This window comes from Fringilla coelebs (assembly GCF_963513975.1).
Source record: "Fringilla coelebs genome assembly, chromosome: 21".
Taxonomy (NCBI): domain Eukaryota; kingdom Metazoa; phylum Chordata; class Aves; order Passeriformes; family Fringillidae; genus Fringilla; species Fringilla coelebs.
Window position 1 is genome coordinate 8,172,500 of NC_140047.1, and position 27,806 is coordinate 8,200,305.

At 40.6% G+C, this 27,806-nt stretch overlaps 2 protein-coding genes across 2 annotated transcripts in view; both read right to left on the reverse strand.

Annotated features, from left to right (window-relative positions):
- Window positions 1–27,806, reverse strand: part of MED27 (mediator complex subunit 27) — an 80,996-nt gene that overhangs the window by 4,143 nt on the left and 49,047 nt on the right. The window contains exons 4-6 of the mRNA XM_084219483.1: window positions 20,281–20,374; window positions 10,346–10,453; window positions 3,019–3,060 (exon numbers count right to left, since the gene is read on the reverse strand). Of these exons, the coding sequence (XP_084075609.1) occupies window positions 3,019–3,060; window positions 10,346–10,453; window positions 20,281–20,374 (244 nt within the window). The remainder of the gene's footprint in view (window positions 1–3,018; window positions 3,061–10,345; window positions 10,454–20,280; window positions 20,375–27,806) is intronic.
- TTF1 (transcription termination factor 1) overlaps window positions 19,946–27,806 on the reverse strand; it is a 178,122-nt gene continuing 170,261 nt past the window's right edge. Inside the window, exon 13 of the transcript XR_014616661.1 lies at window positions 19,946–19,956. The gene's annotated coding sequence lies outside the window, so the exon portion shown is untranslated. The remainder of the gene's footprint in view (window positions 19,957–27,806) is intronic.

The window sequence follows — 27,806 nt, forward strand, 5'->3', positions numbered from 1 at the left end:
CCTTCATGTATACCAGGATTTAAGCCTCAAAATCTTTCCTTATTTCCTGTTTTATTCCTCCTCTTGCTTCAGTGGATCAAGAGGCACGAGGTGTTAAAATTAGGAGGTTTAAGATGAAAACATTTGCTGCTCCTGTGGAGTTTAAATGTCACACCAACATGGAAGCCTGAAAAACCTTTTCTTTGCTCCTTGTGCTTCTGCCCTTTCAGCATTCCCCTCTCTTATTTCCCAGCTCCATTCTCTGGATCTAACCCTGCTGGTGTATTCAGTGCCTCTAAGACTTGTTCCCCCCAGGAGCAGATTTAGGAAGTCTCCAGGGAACTGGGAAAATGAGAGTACACTGAACAGAAATGGCCCTCCAGGAGCTGGCCCCCATCAAATCCCACACACCCAGGTCCCCTGCCTAATAAGAAGGAGAGAGAAAAGCCTTGCTGACACAGCCAATGTTTGCAAACAAAAAGTCAGGACAAATTTAGCTTGGTTTGACAGGCTTGCATTGAAGATCAGAGGTCTCTGGTCCTTAACCTAGAAAGTTGTGCTGCAGCCCTGTGAGGATCTGACAGGACTGCAGCTCCCCCAGGCAGGGATCTGGGGAGCTCCGGATGTTTTTATTTGTATTATCATTGAAGACAGATTTTGGGAACTTGGTTGGGGTTTTAAGAAGGAACAGCCCTGTCCTTCTCTGCATTTAAAGGCAGCAGAAAGGGCTGCCCAGCCTCCTCCATGGGGGCAGCAGTTACTCATCCCTGTTTTTCCTCCTTCCACATTGCCATACTGGTGATTGCCATGAGAAACACATTTCAAGAACATTCAGATGTGCTCTGACACATTTACTCATGATTTTTTAGTGGCATGAAAACATTTGTTCAGAAAATCCTGCAGTACAGATCCTACCCTGCTAACAGAGTGTAATAGTTTCTGTAACACTATTTTATCTCTCTCCTTCATTTTGCTACTCCTAAATCACTACTCCTGGGTATTGCAAATAGACACAAGTGCAGCTTTAGAGAATAAAGAGGAAATCAAACCAAGCACTGCACCACAGAGAATTTACTATGCTGAACCACAGCACTTTCTGTCACCTGTTTGAAAACTTGACGTGGGTCTCAGCCTTAACTTCTTCAACTATCAGCTCAATCTACATCACCTATTGATTAGAAGCTGCCATCACCTTCCATTTTTATCACATTTCTCAGGCAAGAATCTGAGAGCTCTATGCAACCAATTCAGTGAGAGCTCCTGTGAAGTCAGCAAATATTACCCCAGCCTGAGGGATGAGAAACTCAGCCAAAGAGAGGTGAAGCTGTCCAAGGTAACACAGTGACAGAGCCAGCAACAAAATCTATAAAACTACTATAAAACCCCCCCACAGACAGTTGTTCAGTTGTTACAGAACACCCTTTCCCTGGAGTCTTTCTGGGTTGGAGTTATTTTTTAGTAAATAGAAATAATTTGTTATTTATCAGGAGAAAACTGGACAACAGGAACTAAGGAAGAGAACAAAGATTCTCATTTATCCATACTGCAGCCACAGAGGCAGCAGGAAGAGGGGTATTTCATGTTTTCTCACTGATCTCTTCCAGCTTCTGCTCTGAAAGCATCACCTGGACATAAAGGGAAATTTATTCCACTTATTTATGCACCCTGAGTCCTTAACGTGGACATCTAAGCAAACTGGACATTTACTGAACTCTGTTATCTTGCTGTAGACAATTATATCATCAAAACCTGATTTTTTATTATCATTTAACACAAATTTCAGCAACATGACTTTGCTCTTTCAAGTTATTCTGAACAAAAACATCCAGGAGGACAATTTTATGCCCAAATGAGTGTACAACCAAACACACACACCAGGAAATTGAGATGATGCAGGTCATTCCAGAACCTTACATTTATTCCACTGCAAAAATGACTTTAAAGCAGGCTGATAAACAAATGCTGTTTTACTTCCTGCTCTATTACCCTACTTGATGCTAAAATAGAAAAGAATATTTCAACCACTAATCTCTGGGGTAAAGAATCAACTGCAGCAAAAATTCACTTTAATGCCAGGCAGAGAAGGGAGAGCAACCAAGCTCCCCAAAAGCTGTCCTTTGATCTGCAGCAGGGTAACATCCCAGGTCAGCATCCTCCCCTCCTGACTGCCTCTGAAATCTTGGAAGGAAGCTGCACAAGTACAGCCAAGATGCCAGAGTTTTGACCCCTGTTTTTAAGCCCTTTCGAGTCCCTGACCCCCATTTGCTTCACAAACTCCAAAGGAGGATGAAAGGAGCCAGAGCAGCAGCTGGAGGCTCCAGCTCCTTGAACTGGGGCTTGAGGGAAGGGAAACTGGAATTTAAACTCGGATCAATCTGAACTTACAGCATTCTGACAAGAGGCCTTCAAAGAGAAATCTTCCCTTCCTTGAAAATAGCAAGATATAGATCTTTCTAAAATACACTTTAACCTTCTTAGCAGTTTTATTTTTATTGCTGCCATTCTCTCATCAGGCTTCTCTTACTTTATGGCACAACATTCATTCCAGTAAGTCCCTCCTCTGGCTTACACATCATGGGAAGAAGGGCAGGCAAGAATAATGCCATGGAAAATATTTCCAAACTCATTTTGGAAAGGGGGTTCTATTGATTTATTGAACTCAAACTCTCAGGAATGTGAGGGAACCAACCCCAATGAAAACAACAAAGCAAAATCCAAATGAACCTGTAACAGTCCTTTCTCCCCTAAAAGATTTAAACTGATTTCTCATGAAATTTTAAGACTAGTGTAGTATAATCTCTGATTTCCTATTCCAAACCACGGACTGGAACTGTGATGGGAAATAAATCCAAATTAAATAACACTAGAAGTGATCTTCCTTTCTACTCACAGTTTTCCATCATTACAGATTATTGTTTGCTATTTGCAAGTTGTGATGACAAAGAATAAATTTGGAATTATTTAACATAAGGCCCCAGATATTTAAAATAAATTCCACATATGTGTCTTAGGTACTGAGAGAAATGATGTGAGACTTACCTTCTGAAAAACTTGATAGTTGGATTTAGACCATATGTCAAGCTACAGAAGGAAAAAAAGAAAAAAGTTATATATTACTACAGATAAAGAAGCAGCTTTAGAGAGAAAATGGATCAACAAAGATGCATATCTGAGTTCACTCTTTTGACCCCTTGCCCACCTGTTGCAATCCAAGAAAGGGAATTAATAACATAAGATCTCCTTTGTATTGCAATGAAGAATGAACATAGTTCAGCAGAGTTTCAAAAAAAAAATTATACATACAAGACCTGTTGAATTAATGAGTTCTCTTTAAAAAAGCAAAATCTTCATTTGTATGGGGTTGTGGCTGATCTATGCAAATATTCATCAGCTTGAGTGTGTTTCTAAAATGAGGGCATTTTTATTAAGTTTATGCTTGTCTTGTGTTGAATAAGTGATTCGGTTACAAACGACACAAAGGGCGTTTAGCTGAATTAAGCCAAAGCTTTGGGTCTACTGGGGCTAAATAAAACATCCCTCAGGAAACTGCATTTACATTTGCAGACCAAAATCACACTAAGAGAGATTTAAGGTTGTAGATAACTGCATGCATCCATGACTTGAATGTGTACTCAGCTACACACAAACTAAAAGAACAAAACTGAAATTTAAGATTTCTTAGCCCAGTGGCTCTGGTGTTTAATAATTCCTACTGACATGTCAATGCTCTCTTAGCCAGCCCTGTGGAACATCTCAGACTCTGTCAAGGAAAAGCAGCAGGGAAAAACAAGAGAAGCTTCCATCAATCCCAGACTTGCAAATCACTTTTTTTTTAACAGATCCCAGCGTACTCAACAATTCTGCATGCACAGAACTTGTCACAGGTAAGGTGTTTGATAAAGCATTAATCTCAGGAATCTTGGTCTAGACAGAAGAACTTCTGAGTGAATTTATGAAGCAGGGGTAGCTCCTCTAGTGCCTGATAGCAGGGTGGGACACACGTGTTCTCACAAGGGGGGGGGGGGTCTCTCTTTTTCGGGTACAACTGATTATTTCAGTTCTGCCTTAGGTGCCCATACATTCCAACTGACAGAACGAGGCTCTCCAAAGTCACAAAAGAGTCTGAACTGAAGGAAGTCAGATGAAGTGAGTAAAACACATTAGAGGGAGGTGAGGGAAGCGAGGGGCAAGGATGCTGACTCCAAGTGATTAATTCACCATGCTAAAAATGGTCAGAATGCTAAAAGCTCTCACTCTTTTAGGAGCAGCAGTGTGAAGTGGCCCATGTCCAAATCCTGCCCAGCAGTGACTCCTGAGTCCCCAGTGCTCAGAGTGGACAGGACGTGATGCTGAAGCTTCAGAAGCCGCTCCAGGATCGATGTTTCACGGCTCAGCAGCGCTGACCTTGCCCTGAGACAAAAGGCAGCTGATGTCCCAGTGCTGGATGGAGACAGGAGTACCCTGAGGCACCTCCCTGCAAACCTGGTAACATTTCCTGGCTCTTGGGGCGAGATCAAGAACCTCTGTGAACACCAGCACTCAGGGTGCAGCCCAGACCTTGACCCAGGCTTGATTTATTATCCCACTTGTGCCTGCTGGGAAGGCAGCACTGCACTTCCAGATTAGAAAGGCCTACATTTGAAAATAAAAAATTAATGTATATTTAACCCCCCCCTCTGTTTTAATGTAATTTACAGCTTTTCTTTGACTGCAGAGTTGCTGTAATTGGAATGTATAGATGGTTTGCTAATCTCCAGTGATCAAACCAAGTATGTGATCCTCTCTAGTTAGGCTCAAAAAAAAAGTCCACTTCAGATGCTGCTTTAAGATAAGCCCAACAGGTTCTGAATGTTCATTAGTTGGCATGGAGATGGGAAAGCTGAAAAAGTAATGAATGCCTGTCTTACAGGCGTGATGTTATCCATGTTAAAAAAGGAAGAAAGAAAAAAGAAAGAAAGAAAAAGCCACTAGCCCCTGGTCCATGCATACATCCTAAATGAGTGCCCACCTTTCCCTCCTGAAATTGAGGATTAAGGCAGAGGCAGATTAAAGAATGCATCGTTATAGGTCTATTATTCTTCAACTTTTCACTTTCAATCAAGACACACATTTGTAACTAAAAAACTGCTGAAAGCACAATTTCAGGGCATCCTCTGCATGTGAATTAAACAGGGGCTTTCTCTCCCCAGTGCCCCTCTCCCCAGCCAGCCCCAGCAGCTGGAACAAGAGGCCGTTTTCTGAAGGTCGCGGAGCGATTTCAAAGGCGATAACAAACCAGAATGTTCCCCGCATCCCATATCAAACAGGTCCGGTGCCAACACTTATTAGAGAAATCAGATTCAACCCCCCCTTCACCCAAACACACACACAGCCAGCTTTGAAGTGGTGAGAATGCAGGGATCAGAAATTACCCCAGAGACAGCTCTGCCTGTCTTTGAAGCTTTCCTTTGATACTACTATTTCTTCTCCTCTCTTACGCTAGGAGGCTAAAAGCTGCCTTTTCTTATTGATATGGGGTAATTAATGAAGCCATAGCATTAACATAACCCAAGTTCCTGAACACGAGAATTCAACAGAGACACTTATGTTTCTTTAGTTAAGTCTAAGGGATGCAAAATAGGAATTTGGCTAGTGCCCACATGCCCTGTCAAGGTGGTTCTTGGTCTCTGCATCCAAAGAAAATCATGGCATTATCATGCCAAAAAAATCCCAATATGATTTTTTTTTGTTGGCAGACCGATGACTCAGCTGCCCTGTGAAGATGAGCTGCATAGCTTGATTTAGTCAGGAATCAGGAAAACACTAGTAATTAATTACCATCCATGGTTAAATTTCAATGCACAACAAGCATGTCACAGTCTGAAATTAAGGGTGGCACCGTGCCACCACTAAAATCATGAGGGTAATTAAAATGCATCAGTCTGTGGTGGACATGAAGGGTTAGGACGGTGAGCAACAGCAACTGTGAGCAGGTCCAGCACCCACGACATGTCAGAGCCTGCCAGCTCTCACTTATTGTTTTTGCAAAGTGGCACCAAAAATGTCCAAGTTATGCAGCTGGCAGCTTGGCAAAGACATTCTGCAGGGTCTGTGAATAATTCACGAGAGAGGTACACGAGGCACTTAGGAAATGCAATGATTCTGTCTGTATAAGCAAAGCTTGAAAATAAAACCCCAGAATGGCTGGTCTTGTTTTACTCACTGCAAGCTTAAAACTTCTGCTCTTTCACCTTAATTTTGAAAGTATTTAAATGTGTAAGAGGGAGAACCCAATTTAGGGAGACTTCAGCAGAGACCACGTAAGGCTCTCAAGTAAGCACCTGTCAACGTGCACAGCTCAATGTGTGAGCACACAGCAAGATAAATCAAGCTGGAAAATGCAATGTCAGCTTTCCTGGGTAACTGCTGGTGTGTCACTGAGCAGCTCCACAACCAGGAGAAAAACCCAGATTTGGGGATTTTTTGCCAGACTTGCCTGACTGAAGGACCAGAGGAGTCTCAACAGCCCTGCTGTTTGCACTTGTCTCTTCCTTTTATCTTCCCAGCAATGCAGAATTTGCTAAAAACCAGTGTATTTTCAGTAGCAAATGATGACTGCTCTGATCAGAGGGGAAATCTTTGGCCTCTCCTGTGCACAGTCCATTTCTCATTTAGTGTCTGTGTGAGCAGTCTCCCAGTGATGACCAGTTCTCCTTTTTTAAATACCACTGAATACATCTGGGTGCCCCAAACCCCTCTCTACTTGTAAGAAGTTTTATTCCACTGAATTTCACTTTTTGTACTTAAATGCCTTTACAATGTGTGCAGTTTGGAGGGTGATTCAACAGACTCTCTCATCCAGTTATTTAAGTGCAAAGAAGATTTATCCAGTGTCCCTTCTTCAGCTTGCCTTACAGAAAAGAGGCACTTCAGCATTGCCATATTGCATGCTAGCACCTAATTCCTCATCTCCCTGTTGTTTACAAATATTAAATGTTTCCTAGGAATACATAAGCTAAGTCCCAAATCAACAATGACTGTGTAAACTGCTCCCTGGAAAAATTATCACCGCCTACTGTGTTCCTGAGGGTTCTCCATATTTCTGTTATTTAATAAGGATGATACTCACTGACCTTTTTCTTACTTTTTTTGTGTGTTTCTCCTTAATGCTGGTGCATTTTTCATGCTATCAGGCTAGCAACTGAGAAGCCAGAATGGTGTAGAAGCCTCACTGAAGTACCTTCCCAACAGCATCTGTTGTGACAGGGAAGGAATTGCAATGGACTCTGCTCCTAACTGACTGCAATCGCTCATTCCCAGCAGGCACAATAAGGAAAGCAAATCATTGTGAGAGCACAATCTTAATTCTTATTCTCCAATTACCAGAGTAGTTAATTAGTGACAAAAAAAAAAGGAGCTCACTGTTTGTCAATATGTGCTCCAGTTGGCAAAACTAGCAAACTACGCATTTATTTAATCTTCCAAGCCAAATTTGCTCATGATTTAAGTGGCTCCAACTCCAATTCTACTTCAGTCAAATGAAATGTTCCTATTTATACCTAAAACAGAGACCTTCAGGTTTGCAAAATCTCTGGGATGCCCACCGGAATAGCAAAGTGCCACGTAAAGGTCACAGGTTGGTGCAGCCTTGCAGGAGCAGTCACACAGCCCAGGGTTGGACACAAAGCTGAATGAGTAGAGAACAGACTCCCCTGCAGACTGGCTTAAAGCAAGAAATAAGCCAGGTGTTAACAGCATTGCTCTGGAGGAGCAGAACTGCTCCCCACTGGCAGCAGGCAAAGGTTAGTGCCCCGTGCCAGAGCTGGCCTTGGCAAGTCCTGCTGTCCCCTGGCAGCAAACGATGGCAGAGGAACAACGTGCAGCTCCCAGGAGAGTTCACCTTGAGCTGAACAGAATCCCAGTGCCAGATGCTGAGTTTCAGAAAGGAACTCCTTACTTAGCTTTTCAGCATATATAGCATTATTGTATTTCAAGGGAGCTTCAAAGGAAACTGGATTCATCAGAGAAAACGAGCACACCCAAATGAAGTGTGACATGGGAATCCATCACACACTGTCAGTGCTCTCTCAGCAGACCATCATTTCACTTCCATGCAGAACTTGGGGTGAAGAGGGGCTGGTGCTGGAGCTCTGTATTTATATGCAAATATACAGGGACTAGAGAGCAGCTGCTTCTGCGGCAAACTGGTATTTAAACCTGCCTATCTGAAAAAGGCAAATTGAAATGAAGCAATTTTTACTTTACTACTTCTTAGGCCAATCCTCCGCCCTTTGAGGAAGAATGTCTCACCTGGGAAATGGAGCTGCACTATTTCCTTCAGCAGCTCAGCTCCTGGCCTTTCCCAGAGAACAGAGGTTCAGACTCAGAGCTGCTGAACCCTGGGTCAGCACACAACGTGCTTCTGTGTGCTGAAACACAGTTATCACTTCTGAAAGGAAAAGAAATCTCACCTCATTATAACATGGCCTATGGGTGCCAAATATTCATCTTGATATAATGAACTTCTTATTTTAATAGGCTTCATAAGCACAAGGGAAAGCTCCAGAGAGACAATGTGAAACATGGAGGTATTTAGTGCTGTTACTGGAACAGAGAGTCCTGGGGGATGTCTCAGGAACTGAGACCCTTCCAACCTGGAAAGAGACCTGAGCTGAGCTAAAGCCATCAGGTCCTGTTAACATCTCCTGATGTGCTGAGGAGAGCCATATGGAGAGAGTGCAGGCACAGGAAATCTCAGGGTTCAAGCAGGGTGAGCTGTTCACAAAATAAATCACTTGTGGAAACAGGTAACACTTGCTGTAGTAGCTGCTGTTCAAGATGTGCTGCTGCTGGCAAGCAAATTCTTGAGGAGCACCTACCAATGATCCTCTCTGTTGTGTTTATCAAGCCAAAAAAAACAGCCCAAGATTTCTCAATGGCTCTCAGAAGAGTGAAAGCTGAACCTTGGGCTGTTGATGTGCTGGTACACTGCAAAAATGTTTTCTCAGCAGACACTATGAACACAGCAACTGGGGTCTAAGGTGATAAATCAGAAATTGAAGCAAAGGCTTCAGAGCTTAGAAAGAACTCAGAGATTTGGGGATGCAAAACCCAAGCAAAACAAGGCAGATTTAAACTGGAACATTCTGCAAACATTCCGAGTCTTGTGCCAGTTTTGCATTTCCAGTGTGCCTGCAGTGGGATCCCAGTTTTCTGCCATGAAAACAGATAGAAATGAAGTGCAGTGCTGCTGGAGAGGCAGTGACCTATTGCATTTGCAGAGCCTCTCATGGCAGGAATGATGAATCTGACTCCATGTTCTCAGAAGGCTAATTTATTATTTTATGATACTATATTACATTAAAGAATGTTATCCTAAACTATACTAAAGAAACAGAAAGGATGCTTACACAATGCTAAAAAGATAATAATGAAAACTCCTGACTCTCTCCAGCGTCCCCATACAGCTTGGCACTGATTGGCCAAAGAGTGAAAACAACTCACAGCAGAAACCAACAAAACAATCACCTGTGGTAAACAATTTCCAAACACATTCCACATGTGAGCACAACACAGGAGAAGCAAATCAGATAAAAATTTGTTTTCCTTTTTCTCTGAAGCTTCTCAGCTTCCCAGGAGAAAAATCCTGGGTGAAGGGTATTGGGGAAGATGAAAGAGGAAAGCCTTATAAATATGATTGCCTGGCAAAAGATTTTGAGAATATGGAAACTATAAATGAGATTGAAATGAAAGCAAGCTTTGAGATCCCTCAGTTACTGAACAACTGGAAAACAATGGTGTGGTTGGCTGAAGGTAATGATGGAACAACACCCTCTGCTTGCAGACAGGTCCAAGGGCTGACCCCACTGGCTTGGCCAAAGGGGCCCAAAGAGGAGTTTTTAGGGTTTAAAATGTAACACAGTGTGGCAATGCAATGATTCTCATAGGCTGTGTGTAAATGCCCTGGGATTTGTATCTTGTACTAGGTTGGTTAGTGAGAATTAGAATATTCAACACAGAAGAAGATTTATTGTATTGGAACGGGAGCCTCACTCTCTCTTTCCCTTTTGCTTTAATTCTTTGCTCTGTCACTCTCTTTCATCCTTTTACCACACTCTTGCCTTCTCTCTCTTTACCCCTCTCTTTACTGCTCCAGCTGTGGCTGGCAGCTCCCAGCAGGGCCCTGCACTTGGCCCTTTGCAATAACCCCAAGTTCCACACTCTGGCTGCAGAGATCTCTCACCTCCGTCCGTCCTGACCGTCCTACCCCGGAGGCTCCTACAGTGGGGATTTTTCAGAGGATGTGAGTGCCCCAGTGCCCACCCTGTGAGTGCCCCAGTGCCCACCCTGAGTGCCCAGTGCCCACCCTGAGTGCCCCCGTGCCCACCTTGCCATCCTCGGTGTAGACGTTCTCGCTGTAGCCCTTGACGATGGTGCGGTCGATGAAGAGGCTCCGCATCACCACGATCACTTTCAGCACCTTCCCCAAGGTCACCTGGGAAGAGCAGGACAGGGACACAAATGAGGTGAGGGTGAGCTGATGGTGTCTGAATTCATAAGACCATCGAGTTAACAGCTTAAGTTGATGCAATTTCAGTTTTCAATATTTTATAGAGAGACCAAAATAAAAGATCTAAAAGCAGTGTGTGTTATGAGGAGGAGAGATGCTATAAAGTGCAGAACAAACAAACATTCATTTGCAACTGAAAATGTATGAGTTCACAGAATTCCCTTGTGCAGACATGACACTGCCAAGCAATTCTTTCCATTTTATTAACATCACAACTCAATAACTTGTCAAAAACAATGGGCAAATGTGATTATTTTCGATGAATTTGATATTCTCCAATATAAGTCCACTTAGAGAAAAACAATTTGAAGGAAGAATCGGACTCTCCTAATGCTGCCTTGTAAAAGCATACCATGAGTTTAATGGAAAACATTTTCTGTCCAATAAAAATGTAAAATTATTTCAAAGGAAACTACAGCTTAAAGTAAAATGTTACATTTTCAAAGGTTTCATTTCCTTCTGTGAAAGTGTTAAAGTGCAAAGAATAAAACTATTATAATGGAAAATATAGAGGGTCAGTCAGAGTATAACAACAGAAACAAGCCTAAATTATGTTATTGACAAAAATGCAATAATGAAGGCATTTTAATCTAAAAATCAATTTACATTTCAAAGATGAAGTTGTACTTCAATACAGTTAAGATGTGTGTCTAACAAGGATCTTGTCTTTGTATTTTGTTATGTGGAGATTATTAGAGAGTTTTTCCTCACCCACAAAAGCATAAAACTGAGATAAAAAAGAAACAATTAGTTCATTTTAATATTTCCCAACCAGCAGCAGCTCATTTTCTGCCAGTGTTCCAACATTTCATCCTGTATAGATTAACACCCACTAAAACAAATGTGTTTTTACTGCTGACCTCAGCAGACAAATCCACACCTAAAGAAACCAGTCAATATGCACCTTTATTGATCTGTTGGATGTTATTCCTTTGTAACTTCTGTTAATGACTGCTGCCCATCACCTTGTTCCAACACCAGCAGCCCAAACCTGAGCTGATTTAATCAGTACAGAGCCACAAACCCTGGACAGAATTGATGCCAAGAACAGGGAGAACTCCAGCAGGGAAGAGTCTGAACAACGGGGCAGGACAAATTCACAGCAAGAGAAAAGACAGGGGAACAGGAAGGGGAGACAATGACAGCCTTCAAGCAGACAGGCTGCCAGGCATAATGCTGCAAGAACATAAAAAGTGGGTCAGAAAAATGGGTAATTTGTGAAGAAAAAAATGTGAAAGGCTGAAGGACAGGAAATTGTATCAGGGCCTGAGCCATGCACACATCAGGAGCCATGAACATGGATGGAAACACCACGTTGTGCTATCAGGTGCTGTGAATTTTGGTTTAAATGCAGTATCTTGCCAGGGTACTCTTAAACAAGGTCTGGCAGAGTTATTTCAGCACCTGGCACTGTATTAGTTAAATTAGAAATGCAAAGTCATTACCCAGAGGTGCCCAAGCTATGATGCTGATCACCCACTGGAATCACAGAGTTTTGTCATAATTGCTAAGAGGAGGAAATGAATGAACTTTGAGAAAAGCTGCCAGCACATTAAGAGTTAACAGTTTTCAATTTATTTTTCTGCATTATTAAAACTGGCACTTCAGTGGGATATTGGTCTGCTGAGAGAACAGACTCTTATTTATAACTTCACACGAGGCATCAACCATACATTTAACAAAATTAAAAGGAAGAAAAGAAGACATTTTAAAGAAAAAGAAATCTTAATGGAAGGACAAGGCTGTCCTACAAACACCCAGACCCAGCCTTCTGTATAATATTTCCTGTCCCCACTGCCTTCACAAGCTTTAGCTGATGCTCCCTTCTTTCCTCTTTCCATTGTGCATTCACAGCACCTCCCATTGCTGCCAGGTAGAAATAAATCTGAGGTTGAGCTGAAGCCTGTGTGGGATGTTCCTGAAAATCCTCAGAGTGAACAGTGGAACATAATACAGTGAAAAATCCTGTGTGTGGCACTCCAGCTTGCTGGAATGAACTCACTGCTGGCCTCAAACCTCCTCCCCACATGATTCACCTGCACAGATGCTCCTGCATTAGCTCCCTGCCCTCTTCCAGGTGATCTGACTTCACACCCTTCCAGTGGTTCACTCCCCACTTCCAGAATCCATCACAGCACTGCAATGTCACATCCTGCACAATGTCCAGGACAGGACCTTGATCAGCCACTTGCCTGACCACAGAAATTCGAAATTCCTGTCTCCCACATGTGTAAGGGGCTGTGGAAACCCAGCTGTAGCTGGGTACCTCAGTGAGCTCCCTGAGAAAGGTCCTACAGCTGCACTCCCCCTTTACAGGGACACCCAGGCACCCTGGAAATCCAAACTTGGGCTGGGTTGGTGCTGGGTTGTCTGAATGAGCTCTTACAGTGCCCTGGTACTGAAACAAAAAACTTCCCTCTTTTGTACCACTCTTGTTTTGACAAGAGATTCCTGCAGATTTTACTCTGGCTGGGAGAGAGATCGAGACATTGAGATGATTTCTGTAGGGCTGTATCATTAGTTAAGTCTGACAGAAGCAGGAATTTTGTAAAAGAGCAGCTCAGAGAAATTACAGTTCATCGTTTTGAGAGCACTGAAAGAATGAGGGTAGTAGTACAAAGAATGAACAACAGCCTGTCACCAGACTGGAGGATGCTGTGAGACGTGGAAGCCACAACTCTGCTCCACAGCTATTTTCAGGGTGAAGCACATTCCATATTGTACACACAGCAAATGCAATAGCCTTTATTTTTTTCCTCCAATAATCAAGATTCATAACTATTTCCAGGGCTTAATGTTTTTGTTCAACTCTGCTGTATTTTACAAATCATGTTTTTCAGCAGACCATTTTATTCCAATCCCTGCTCAACCTGGCTGCTTGGAGACTGTGTACAGATCTATGTATGGAAGGTAATTTACACTTACAGTCATGCAGCTGTGTCCCTACAGATCACCTGAAAGAAGGTAATAAAACACTAATGCCTTTGGTAAACCAGGAATTTGATAGTTCTACTCCAAGCTCCAAAAGTGCAGATCTCTCCTGGAAGTCCAGACTCACCCAGATGGTCCCTATTTAATGGGCACTGAAATGTCCCTGCATTTCCACAGGTACCAACTGAGAGAAATTTCCTTCCTTGTTCAGAACAGATACCTTTCAATTGTGACAAAATGGCAACAATTTCCCTTCTAAGCCAAGTTTTCCTATTAAATTTCAACTTCTCCTGTTAAGACAGCACTTGGCTTTTTAATATTTTGCCTGAAGGATATATGCCAACTCGTCCTTGATGTAGAAAATTTTAATTCAAATCAATACATGTACAAGGTCACTTTAAAATTCAATTAATATGAATGAAAAAATATGCCCCACAGTTCTGTGAGCTGAAAATGGAACAGTTGCAAGTTAAATACTTCTGTAGCTTCTGTTTTGGGCTGTGTAATAACAACATACTTCTAACTTCCTTTTAACTAAAGTATACTAAATTCAGACAGTTAAGTTATTCATAAATCCCCTGCTTCCTAAAATGGCAAGCCCAAGAAGAAGGTAGGACAGGCAGCTGATTGAAATCTGCAATATTATGCAGCTTTTCTGACAAAGACATATAAAATAAAAATCTTCTTGAAATATCCCAGTTTTAAAAATATTTTGTCTATCACCAAGATAAATCTCAAGGAGCATCTGACAGACACAGTATGCCAAGAAAGGGAGAGGGGGAAACAGAATAATCAGGGAGAATGACTTAGATAATTTCTTGTAAGACTGCTAAAAGAAGTTCCCATTTAACACCAATTATAATTATAAAAGAAGAAAGTACCTTTCCAATAAGTCAAAATCAGGGTCCACATGAGTTTACAAAATGAAAAGGATCAAAATTAATTTACCATGCCAGAACTCTGCCTGGAGGAAACAGTTTGAAATCCCCCCTTTAATTTTGCCTCCTCACTGAAACTAATATCAAGTGAAAAGTCCTTTTATCAACCATTTAAACAACACATTAACAAATGTTCTTTCTTAAAATTTATTCAAGTTTGATATCAGGAAAATGTATGCTGACAAACACTGAGATCCCATACTTTGTGAAATGAAAAATTCCCAAAGCTGCAGCTTTCCCCTCAGCATTCCAGGGAATTTGCTGCTGATTTGAGCTGCAGATGCTCTGCAATGCAGAGCTAAAAGAAAGAAAACATTATTTTCAGTGAACATGGGCACCTCCCCACTTCTATAAAAAGGAGCACAAGTGTGTGTGTGGTTTTTATTCACCTCAGAAATAAGGCAACATCCAACCAGAGATGTAACCAAGCTACAGATTTCCAGCAAAAGGCCAGACACCTGCTCCTTGCCATGGAGCCAGCCATAAGCTCAGCCTCCCACTCACAGATCCTTCTTACTAATCAGTACAATGCATGGAAATCGTATTTATATATGCTGGGAAAAAAAAGGTTTTGCATTAAAAATAAAGTTTTAAAAAAAACCCAACACACAGACTTTCAACTAGATTTTTTTTCCTCTCATTTTTTATGTCTCATCTGCTGCTGGTATGGCTGCTTTTTCTCTCACATGCTCATTATTCTTTAATGATGCCTATTTGTAAATAGCAAGATAAGATGCAATTAAGCCATTAGAGTCTAAATAAACAAACATACTAATTAGGTTCTTTACAAGGATTTCTTTTTTTATGCAAGGGCTGGAATTTACCTTTCATTAGTCTAACCTAATTGCAATAGTGCCTGATAAAAAGTCAACATAAATGAAGGACTTTAAATGCTTCCACCATATGAAGGATGAGCTGGCTCTTCTCCCTCACTAAAATTCCAATTTCTCTTAATAAGGCAAAAAAAACTGGCACAGGAATTTGTTCAAAGGTTCAAGGACAGATTTTGCCAGTGGCCAGTCACACTTAGGGAACACTCACACCAGTCCAGCCTTGCTACAGAAGATGAAATGGATTTTGTCTCTTTTTTTCCTTTCTAAATTAAAGCACACCAGGAATTTTACAAGGATGAAAATGATGTCTGATCTTCCACAATATAAATCTATGGGAATATCAGGACACACCTGAGAGCTTTGGGCACAGTAACCCTGTGGAGGGAGCAAAGATGAGGACATTTGTCACAAGTCTTTATCTATTTTTTTCTATTTTTGTTTGTTCCCAATGGAAAGGACTCTTCCTCATCTTCCTCATTCTTCATTAGACAAGCAGAGAACACTTTCCAGTTTACTTACCAACCCTTGCTCATGTACTTTGTTAATTCAAGACATGAAAGGAAAAGGAAAAGGAAAAGGAAAAGGAAAAGGAAAAGGAAAAGGAAAAGGAAAAGGAAAAGGAAAAGGAAAAGGAAAAGGAAAAGGAAAGTAGGTTGGTTTACACTGCAGAGCACTTTGGAAATCTGAAATTGTTTTGGAAACAACAGCATTGCACTGTCTCCAATCAATACAATATCAATACTGATTTTAAATCACTTTGCAAATTCCTCCCCATTCCTCCCAGTGCTCCAACATCAGGGTCTCATGCACAGAAATCAGTCTGGTGCCTTTCTTAATGGGCAAATAATAAATTTCAGCATCCATTTTCCCAACAAAAACAATAATGCTTTTATGTAAAACACTAATAAACAACAATGAGACACAAGGAATTATTCAGTTTCAAGGAACAGATGTCTGGCCTATTGCAATTAATACAACCCACTGCCACACAATCAGCCTGCTGCAAATGCTGGGAACAAGATCTGAAAGTTCAAATGCAAATGTGTCTGGCTTTAAGGAGAATGAATAAAACTCTATAAAAGCCTGCTTCGTATTTTTATATGACAGATCTATTAAAAGTCTTGGCAGCAGTATAAATTTATAAAAAATTAATTTAAAAGCAAAAATTTTTAAGATAACCTGGAAAGAAAAAAATCATTATTTCTGACCTGAGTTTGGCAGAAACAATTCAGTTTTTTGGGTTGGAAGTTACTTATACATATCATTATGCTTTAGAAACACAAATTACAGAAAACAGTTCCATTACCTGCAAAAATATTTACCAGTGCTTGCAATTTCTGTAGTAGTTTCTTACAAATATTTGGGATAAAAAGAATTTAAAGAAAAAATAGTTCCCAGATGTAGATAAGAAAATAAGCTTCTTCTCCAGGTAGGACTGGCTGGGTACATGGTGCTAAAGGAACTCGGATTCCTCAGCTGGAAAAGTAGGGCTGAAGTTTACTGCCTTCTAAAATCTTTCTGTTATTAATTAATTGTACACAGGATTTGTTTCACCCAAAAATATTCTAAATTTTGATAATGGAAACAAGGTGTATGAAACAATCACAAAATAATTTGATTATTACAGCAGGAAAAATAATATATCTAGGAATATGACTAATCATTAAAGAAAAAAAACTTAGGTATTTTCATTAATGAAAAATTAGTTAATGTTTTCTTAATACACAAGATAAGGTTTATCTATTTACAATTGCTGGCATTTGAGCAACAAAATCTCACAAAAAACCTTAAGGAGCCCACATTTCCCTGTGCTGCTGCTGGAAATTAATTTTGCATTACACAGTTATTAGAGCTGATATAATTCTATGTTTAGTCTATTTTCTACATAGTGCTATTAAAAGATTAATTGAAAAATCACCGGTGAAGACTGGGATTAAACAGCACCTTGAAATGCCACAATAAACTGCTTTTAAAATCAGCTGAGGATCTCACACAGCTCTGAAAGGTTTCAATTATTGATGTGTTTGGCCTGTGTAGCATAAATCCAGACTAATGAGGTACAATTGCTGTGTATAAATCTGAAGCATAAAAAACCTCCTCAGTGTCTGGAGGCAGCAGTTCATTTTTCTCACAGGAATTTGCAGCTTCTGGTCAGGGAGAGCCCAGCTGAGCACAAGGATTATTTGCCAGCAGAGTTTGACCAACAGGCTCACACAGCTCCTAATTATTACAGAATTCCAGAATTGCTGGGGTTGGAAGGGACTTCTGGAGATCATCTCATCCAATCCCTGCCCAAGGCAGGGTCACCTGGAGCAGGTGACACAGGAACACACCCAGGTGGGTTTGGAATATCTCCAGAGAGGGACACTCCACGGCCTCCATGGGCTCCTCTTCCAGAGCTCTGACACCCTCCATGGAAAGAAGTTTATCACAGAATATTCTGAGTTGGAAGGGACCCACAAGGATCAAGGTGAATGGCCCAGAAGGAGATCAAGCCCACAAACCTGGCATCACTGGCACCATGCCCCAACCAAGGGAGCTGATCCCAGGGTTCTTCCTCACGCTGAAGTGAAACTTTTTGTGGTTTCTTTTAGTTTATGGCTGTAACTCCTTCTCCTGTCACTGGGCACCACTCAAGGGAGTCTGGCACTGCCTTGACACCTCCTGGAGATATCAACATGGATTGCTGAGATCCCCTCTCAGCCCTCCCTTCTCCAGACTGACCCGGCCCAGCTCTGCAGTGTCTCCTCGTCAGAGCGCTGCTCCAGCCCCAAATCCTCCGGGTGTCCCCTCAGGACCCTCTCCAGCAGCTCCTTGTTCTTCTTGAAGAGAGAGACATCTTCTTGAACCACCAGGTGAATCTTAGTGGTGCAAGTCTCACCTCTACAGCCAAGGACATCAACAGATTTCACATGAAGTTGTAGAGTCTGGGGCTGAAACTTTCTCTCTTGGGTCTTTTTCCTAAAGATAATTTGTTTGGCAAAGGCCCCAACGTTTCTTGAGTCTCCCAGACCTCCCTTCCCCTTCTTCCCCATCTCCCTCCAATCATTTACATATTTTTAAGATATGTATAGTGCTTACCAGTGCCTTTGAAGATGAATGCATGGGTTTTCTCTGGTAGAAGGAGTAATTGTATTTAAAGATGCTGTAAAAACCAGACCTTTGCATCAAGGACCTTCCTAAGACACCAGGTGGGCTATGAACAGTCCAAGGATGAGCATGCTTGAGATTATAGAGTTAGTTAATTAACTCTGGGCAAACAGTTTGGCTGTGAAATATTTTGATAAAATGAGCATTATCTGGAGCCTTTGGCACTGAGGTAAACCACACTGCTGCAGGGGAGCAGCTCCAGATGTAGCTTGGGCTAAGTTCAGAGTGAGAAATCACAAGTGCTGAAGAAACCTCCCTCCTTCTGGGGGAGGTGCTCTTCACACTGCCCATCCCTCAGCACCTTTTTCACTGAAGGATCTGTGGCTGAAAACAGCAAAAGCTTTTGTAGTAGTCAGGGCCAGATGGAAAGTGCCATATTGGCAACATCAACTGAGACAGATGGGGTAGAGGGAAAACCTGGCTAAAAGCAAAAATGATAAACCCATCACACAATCACACACAAAAATACTTTAAAAACAATCTTTTTGATCTCTGATCCAAGGGAAATATGCACACCACTGGTTCAACATGGGGCTGGGATCTTGTAGGAACAAAAATGTCCTTGATTTAGAAAGCAACTGCCACATGGAATTCACTCTGTTAGTGCTGCTGGTGAAAGGCATTTCCTTTAGTTACCACCCAACCTTGTTCCTTGGCAGTCACATCCAAGATAATTTACCTTATTTCCTAATTGTGTCTGAGTCTTGAAAAACATCATTTATTTCCTGACCACCTCAAAAAGCCACCAAAAGTGGAAGGTACTTCAGTATGCAAAGAAGGGCTCCAGGAAAATGGAAAGCATTTCAAAGTAAGGAAGCAAAACCAGACATATTTTTATAGCAAAATAGATAAAACACAAAGTCAGCTTAAGAGGAAATGCAAAAACTTCTAAGACTTATAACTTCTTAAGACTGCACTGATGAATTCCATTCTTTTCTGGAATATATTTTTCCACTTGGTGAATCCAACAATTGCAGATTAAATGTTTTAATGCCAGCTGTTTATTTTGACCTCTGACTCAGTTAATCTCTTGTGAATTTGTGGCTGTTCAAAGAAAGTTAATAATGAGATGTTAGACAGTTGATTAATTAAAACTAAATACAATTAAAATACTTAAAAATAATCACAGCAATAGTTGCTATAGGAAAATTTCCATGAGAAATGTGAGATGGAAAAGATGAAACTGGCCTCAGTTCTTCATCTGAGCATGTGGTGTATTTTCTAGTTTTATTTAAAATTTGGCAAAATATGTGACTTCTGTCCTTCCCTAGAAGGAAATCAGCATCCAGCTGCCACACCATGGACTCCTCTTCCACTCAAAAGTCTTAGAGCTTTGCAGACTTTGGCTGTAAGCACAACAGCTGCCTGTAAAAATGGATGTGAACAATAGGCTCCTCTGCAATGAAATCTTGCTTGGTCAGGCAGAAATAAGTTGAATGTATTGGACTTGTTTATCTCAAATCCAGCCTTTACTGCTCATTTACTTCAAAGGTAAATTCTTAACTTCATCACATAACAGAAATTCACTGACCCAAGAGCAATGTGAACAAATTTAAATCATATTGGTTTCCTTCTTCTTTTCTTCTTGACAACATTCTCTTCCTTCTTAATTATCATGATTAGGATTCACTCATGGCCAAGTCTGCCAAAAACCACAGTGAGTATTTGAATTTTGTGCTCATATTTCTACAATCACATTCAACAATAAAGCAATAGATCTGTTTAAAGGGGAAATTCTTTTTATCAATTATTTGCCTTAGAGCAAGAAAGATGCTGCATTGCTGTGGCAAATGAAGAATGAAATGTTTCTGGGGAAAAAAAAATCTTTAATACCCTGCATTTTTGGGACAATTCAACTTGTGAAGGAAATCAACTCAAGGGATTAAATGTTGCATCTTACCAGAAGCATTGCAGAGGTTCCATTTGGCCGGGAGAGCTGGATGGACATTTCAGGGAACATCCTGTCAATCCGACTGATCACATCATCAACGTACCTACCGAGCAAAGCACACAGCAGCATCAGCACAGGGGCTCTCTCTCACACACCCAGATTATACAAACTGTGCTTTTAAACAACATTTATCCTTTTTAGGAATTATCCTTTTTAAAATTATCCTTTTTTACCCTGTTCATGGGACTTTCCTGGATCCATTTCTGATACCTGCATATTTTTCAAAACCACATGCAAGCAATAATTCAAAAAGTTGTTGATAAGAGGAAACAAACCAAAGCCCTCTGCAAGTTGTTTTGAAAATCAATTACCCTGCCCTTAAAAACATGCACTCTTAAATTTCAGTCCAAATCTGTCAGCTTCAAACTCCTGCCATGGTATTTCTGTACTTTCTCCTCAGGAGGGTTGAAGGACACATGATTACAATTACTCCTCCAGTGCAGGAATTCACAGGCTGTCATGTCCTTACTTTCTCTTTGATAAACTTAACAGATAAAGGTTTTATCAAAGTCTTTGGATAATTCTTAGGGGTGTTTTTTTTTCCCTGAATCTTTCCAATTATTTCATGCACTGGTGACTTTGAAATTGGCTGGTAGATTCCAGATGTTTCTCTGGAGCAATCAAACACAAAGGTAAAACAACATCCTTTCTGCTGGGTGTAATCCCTGTTTCTGCAGGCCAAGGGGAGCTGGCACACAGCTGTCCTGTTCCCTGGGACCAAATTAAGAACTGACCTCCATTAACACTGAAAAGAGCCTTACAGAGACCTTGTTTCCCAGCACACATCACCCCAAGCCACAGACATGCCACTTCAGTCACTCCTCTGCACACATTAAAATGCAAATATTTGCTTTAGCAGAGTTTCCAGGCCAGTCTGTATCATCTGTGCACTGATCAGTCCCCATGTACAAAGTCTGCAACTTGATTAGATCCATGAATGAATTTGTAAATAAAACTGTTTTCATGCTAATCCACATATGTGCTCTGAAAAAAAAGACTGGGAAAATTGGTTGCCTGAGTTAGATTAACAGTAACCCCCCCCCCCCCCCCCCAAAAAAAAGAAAAGAAAAAAGCACGAAAAAAAAAAGGGAAAAATAGCAAATTATTTCCCTTTAATCTGCTTAAACAAAGGCAAAAAAAAAAAAGTTGAATTCTCGCTCTTCAAAGTAATTAATTTCTAATGTTAGTCTAAGATCTCCTGAACAACAATGAGGTGCTGTGCTCCAATTGCTACTTTGCAAAGGATTAAAACAATCAGAAAAAAATAAAATCAAATCAGGAAAACTACACCTCCTCAGCTGGTAAAGTCTGCTTTTAAAAGTGACCAAAGAGTGAAACAAGTTACGACAATTTTGCACAAAAACCTTAATCCACACTTGTCATTGTGCAGGATAAAGTTCCCCCATTCCCTGCAATGACTCATGAACACTTGCTGCTGATAAGAAAAGCCAAAACCATCCAAAAGCCAAGAACTTCCTCAGCACTGGGCAAGAGGAGGCACATCAGAGGAGGAATCAACCCCACATGGACGGCACAAACCCAGCTCATTTCAAACACTGCTGAATCCCAGACTGATTTCATCCAGCAGGAGAGTTTATACTGCTTCATAAATGCCATTACTCCAGGCTCTGCAAATAAATTAATCTCTTGTTGTGGGGGACCAGAGATGGCTGGCTGTGGTGCAGGCAAGGAGAGATTCTGGGGTTCTGAACACGTCGTGATGCAGATTTGTGCACTGCTTAAGTTTTGCAATTTGCCAAGCTTTAGGCAAGAAGAAGTTAAAACAAACAAAATAAGAATTGTAGAAAACAAGACACTGGCATAGCCAATGCATTAAGGAAGGAGAATTCAAGTAATTTTTAATCATGTGAACAACAGTTGGACGTGGGCACTTAATCTGCTTACGTCCTTCTGAAAATCCCAGTGGACATGTACACTCACCCTTTGAAAGTGGGATCCAGGATTGCTGGAGGTAATCAATTCTTCAAAGTCTTTCTTTGATAAGATTATTTTTAAATGTAAAACTTGTCTTGACCACGAGGCTTAAAATCTGACTCAAACCCAACTGTCACCTTGTACTACGTGAGCAATGAAAGGCAGAACAGGGAATTCAGAGGGCTGTGGGATCTTCCCTTTAAATGAAATCACACATACAGCAAAGCAGGAATCTCCTAATTTCCTTCTGAAAGTACTTAAAGGTGAGTTACTGCCAGTTTTTGACCTCAGACACCTGTTAATTTTGTACCACTTTTCAGAGTTCAGTTGACCAAAGAAAGAAAACCACGTGCTCCAGGAAATGTGATGTTTTACTGTGGCAGCTCTGTCAGGACCATCTCACAGGGAGCCTTTTCCTTCTCTTCTCCATCAATGGGATGTTCAGAGAAGATCCCACACCAACAGGAGAAAATGCACTGATGTGTGCAGCATTGTTTTGTGCCCCCATGCCTTTTTTCAAGTAGTCATCAGGCTTTCCTGAGCACTCATCAGAACAAAGATTCTTCCAAAAATACATATATAATTACTCAATTAGCCTGACTGCATCGTGTATTGTATCAAATACAAAATGACAAACAATCTTATCTAAGGCAAAATTCTGTAGATTTGCCTTTCTGAGAGGACATCTGGTAAAATACCTTGTTGAAGGGATGGACATGAGAAATCAGGTGCAGTGAACTAATGTAGAAGTTTAACTGGTGATAATTCAGAGAAAACAGGAACACATGGTAAAGAAGAGATAAAGTGCACTCCTGAGGATGTTTGGAAAGAGGGTCAGAGAAAAAGCTGCTGTCTGGAACTTATTTTGTAGAACTGAAATACATACATTTACTGCCAAAATAAGCACTTACAAAATTTACACATCTCTGTCCAGCTTTAGCTCAAAAATACGATAGTTCCTATTTATGATACCGAACCTCTTGCCCAGTCTCAGAGAATCAAAGCACTTGAGGATGGAGAAAAGTCTAATTTTACATTGCCAAAAAAGCATTTCTGACGTCCTCTGCACATCTCAGTTTTCTCCTACATACAAAAGATGATGGTTGGAAGGAGCATTTACAAACCCAGAAGAAATAACACAAAGTGGGGAAAAGCAAATGGCAATAGATTTGTTCAGACATTTGGCTTATTTTAATCTTAAAAAAAAAAGAAATTAATGGAATTCTCAGAATTAAATACAAGCTGAAATTTCATGTCCTAGACCAGGCATTGTTCCACCTACAAAGGGCTGAAGAGAGTGTCTAGACAAATTCCCCATTGCTTCTCCAGGATGCAAAGGTTGTTCAAAAAGGTCTGAAGCCAGACTGCAAAGGATTGTACCCAATAATCCCCATTTTATAACACAGAATTTTAACTCTTTACAGACAGAATTTCATATTATCAACTATCCTAGGTCTCAAAAACATTTAACAACTTCTCATTGCAACATCCTGAGTTAGTCCCATTCTATTTAAAAAGACTTTAAGTAACTTCATCAACACCTGCACCCTAATCCAGATCCCTGAACATTCTACTCAGAAAAGAACAACAGACTCAACCAACAGGTCTTCACCTCATTACACCTCATCAAGTACTAAAACAATTTCCCCAATGTAATTTTACTGGTCTGGGGGAAATTTTTAAGACATCTTCAACAGCAAGTTTGTACCAACTTCCCCCTCTCATTTTTTCTTCTTCTTTACTTCATGGCACAAGTTCATGATTTTTCAGGAGGTATTAAAATTGTATTTTAGATACAAAATCTTTACATAAAAAAAAAAAACAGCTAATATTGTCATTTAGGGGTTTGCATCTGAATGTGCAGAGCCAGCCAGTCCATCAGATACTCTCAAAGGCTGTCAACACTATAAATCAGTATTTTTATTTTAATGTAGAAGAGTTATTTTTTCCACAAACATGACTGATTAATACTACAAAAGTCAAAACAAATCTACTTCATGAACATCAGCAATGACTAAAATTAATTCAAAATATTACACTTCATATGAAGCCTTGTTATGAACATGCAGGAAAAAAACTAGAATAAAGTAATAGAGATATTGGTTGAAAAATCTCTCTGCTATTTTGCTAGTAAATGTACACATAAATCCTTTAGTCCCTATTAAAGAAACAATGCCTGGCCCATGCAGAAGACACCTTTGAAGCCATTTAGAAAATACTGTTTAGAAAGGCCTAATTATCTATGCAAAACACTCACTGAGAAGTTTCATGCTAAAACATCAGGTTGCCAGTGTAGAAATAATTCAGGAACCATTTCTGTAGATAAATGGTCTTGTACCATCTCTTTGATTCACAGAAAGGCCCCCCAAAAGACAGCAATATAGGAAAGTAATTCATTATAAATGCCTTTCAATTCCACACTGGACAGATGGCTTCGCTCTCTAATGTGACCTCTCTTTTTAATTTTTTTTATTTTTACTGGATTAGATCCAGCAATCCAGTGTTAGTGTGATGTTTAACAGCTTAGACAAGACTTAAATAGCATTTTTCCCACACAGTGTTTCACTTGCATGCTGTTCTTTTTTTCTACACAATACAACAATTTAAAAATTAGAAATATAGGTATTAATAATAATTTTCATTTGGAAGGAAGGAAATTTTGCTAAGTGATCTTGGGAAGATGGAGATAAATAGAAAAGGGGTAAAAATACACATTTGTAACATTAAAGAAGTTAATCTTTCCTATACACTTAGCAGAAAACATCACACATAAGACAAAAATAAACTCTACAATTCTGTCAAATCTGGATTCATGATATTTTGGAGAGCAACAGGGGAAACTCTCCACACATCCTCTCACTAGCACAGTATTTACTTGCTCACAGATTTTTTTTTTTTTTTTTTTTGGCTTTCAGTTAATATTTTCAACCCAGTTAATAATTTCTTTTCACATGTGTGATATTTCAGAAGCATGAGCTGGCCCTGCTGCACATGTTGGGTTGGTTGATGGAGGCATCAGGGGACAGCATTTGCCTGCACTCATTCCAAGACCTACAGAACAGCTATTTTTGGCAGGACCAAGACTCAATATACAACTTAAACATTTTAGCAGCAGCAGAATTTAAAATATTATAGACTTTCAAAGAGATTTAATAGTTTTCAGCCAGCCTGATTGGAGAAATAGTATATTTTAACACTTACAGGGTAATCACAGTTCTAGTGTGATTTATTCATCATGGAATTTAAGTTTTAATTTGATTCAGCTACCTGCTAGGCAAGTCTCTGCAGGTAGCAAATTCAAGTTGATAGAAAGCTTTTCAGAAGCATCAATTAACAACAGTTATTAAAACAGTGACCTCTGCCAGCTCTGGTGAGATGACACTTCCTGCTTGGATGGGCAATGAAGAGTGAAAAGAAATCCAACACCACTCACGCTGAGAGAGCGACTTCACGTCTCAAGACTAAATTAGACAGCTGGCACCATCCCTGACATCTGTACAACAATCCTGGAAGTCTCTGCCTCCTCTCCCAGATTCTACAGGTTCTGATGGTTTTTTTTAAAATTATTGTTAACACAGGCTCTTGCTTTTCACTTCTGCAGAGCCTCTCTAAGATGCTCGCGGTTTCCTGGCTCCCGCACTAAATTCGCTTGTTTTGAGCAACTTCTCCTCCAGCTATGAATTTCCTTGCCAGGCTGTTTTCTCATGCAGTTGTTAACACCATCCTCTTGTCCTTTCTGAACAAACTGCTTCAGCAGTTTCCTCTCTCTTCTCACCCAATTTCCAAGTTTCTCGTGGTGGAAGATTCCAGCCAGGATCCTCTTGGCTCATGTTTCTCTTCCCTTCTCATCTGCACACTGACTTGGTCTCTGCTACTCCTTCAATGCCTCTGATCCTGCTTTGTAAAATCTTTATTCATGACACATCAGAAAGGAAAAATGTTCTTTCAAATAACTAACTGACTCCTAACTACCAGGAGGTGAGGTTAGGGCAAAAGGAGCAAATCTGAGTTGCACACATTTCCTCAGTCTTGGGGCTAAACCACAGAATGAACAGGAGGGAGTTTCAGCACTGGAGAGTAGGAATCCACAGCTGTGGGAAGAATTCAGGATGTGTGGACTGCAAGAAATTGATTTGCTAAGACGCCCTGAACAAAGGTCCTATGCAACAAATCTGCTAAAATTTTTGCCCAACTCCACTCCACTCCACCTTCAGAGGAGTGGAAGCACTGAAAGATCCAAACCTGAGAGAAGGCAGACTTCCACTGATTCTTAAAAATCCTCCTGTTTTCAACTTTGCTATGGATGTTATTTTGGTCATAGAGGAATCATGCTTTATTACTGAGTGGATGTAAAAGATTAAGTTAAGTGCTTAAATAGTCTAGCAGTGTTTACATATAAACACAGGGTGGTCTGCTGCAAAAGCATATGCACACAGAGCTGTATCAAACACTCACCATCTGCACTTCTCACTCACAAAAGGCCAAACCTGGTACAGCACTTAAGGACACATGTGGAATCATGTGGACAGTTCTCCAGAAGCCAAGACAGAGTGTTTAAAGGTTGGATTTACAAAGACATTTAGAAACCAGAGGCTGTGATTCAACAATTTTCAGGCTTCAGCAGCAATAGTGACAAAAGGCACTGACACATTCCCTCCTGCACAGCATTCAGCCCCCTCAGCTTGCTGTTCTGGAAGAGCTGGAGCTCACAACTGAGCTGGCTTGAAAAAAAAAAAAGAAGAAGTACTGCTTTAAATCTAAACCAGTTTCATGATCCAACTCCCTGTGTGGCTCCCAGTACCATTCCTGGCACTACACATCACAGGCCAGGACTGCTGCACACTGGGGTCGTTCTATTACAACAATAAAATATTGGTTTATGGTAAAATGTTGTTACTTAAGAGGCATTGTTTATACAGCAAACACAATTCAGAATTCTTCAGAGCCACCGTGAGTCCACTGCTAAGTGATGTGGTGCAGACCTGCCTGGAATGTCCTCAAAGGTCTGAGCTGACAGTGATGGCACAAATGAACACAGGCTCTCCTGCTGAAAGCCTCTGGAATGCAAACCTGCTGCTGAATCAAACAGTCTCTGGGCATCTGTACATTTACATTAAATATGAACAAACAGCTCTGTAACACATTCTGAAAACACACTTTATCAGTGCATACTTTGCTTTTTTAATACAGAGCAAAAAGACATCTCTTCACAATGCTGAATTCCAGTGCACCACCTTAAAAAGCATAACTTTAATAAGGAAAACTTTAAGTTACAAATAGAGACCTTGTAGTCCAATTCCCAGGGCTATTTTATTATAGTATTGAAATAGCTTTCTTTGTACTTATGTGGAATGCTCTTCAAAATGTCTTTAATTCACAGCAGTAATCACGAGAGGAATATGGATATTAGAATGTGTGAAAACTGGTTAACAAAACAAGCATGCATCTACTTTACAGTCATCACCAGGATCCTGCCTGAGCCTGCACTGCTCTGTGCTTTATGAAAAAGAAAAGCATTAACTCCTTTATACACACCTTGA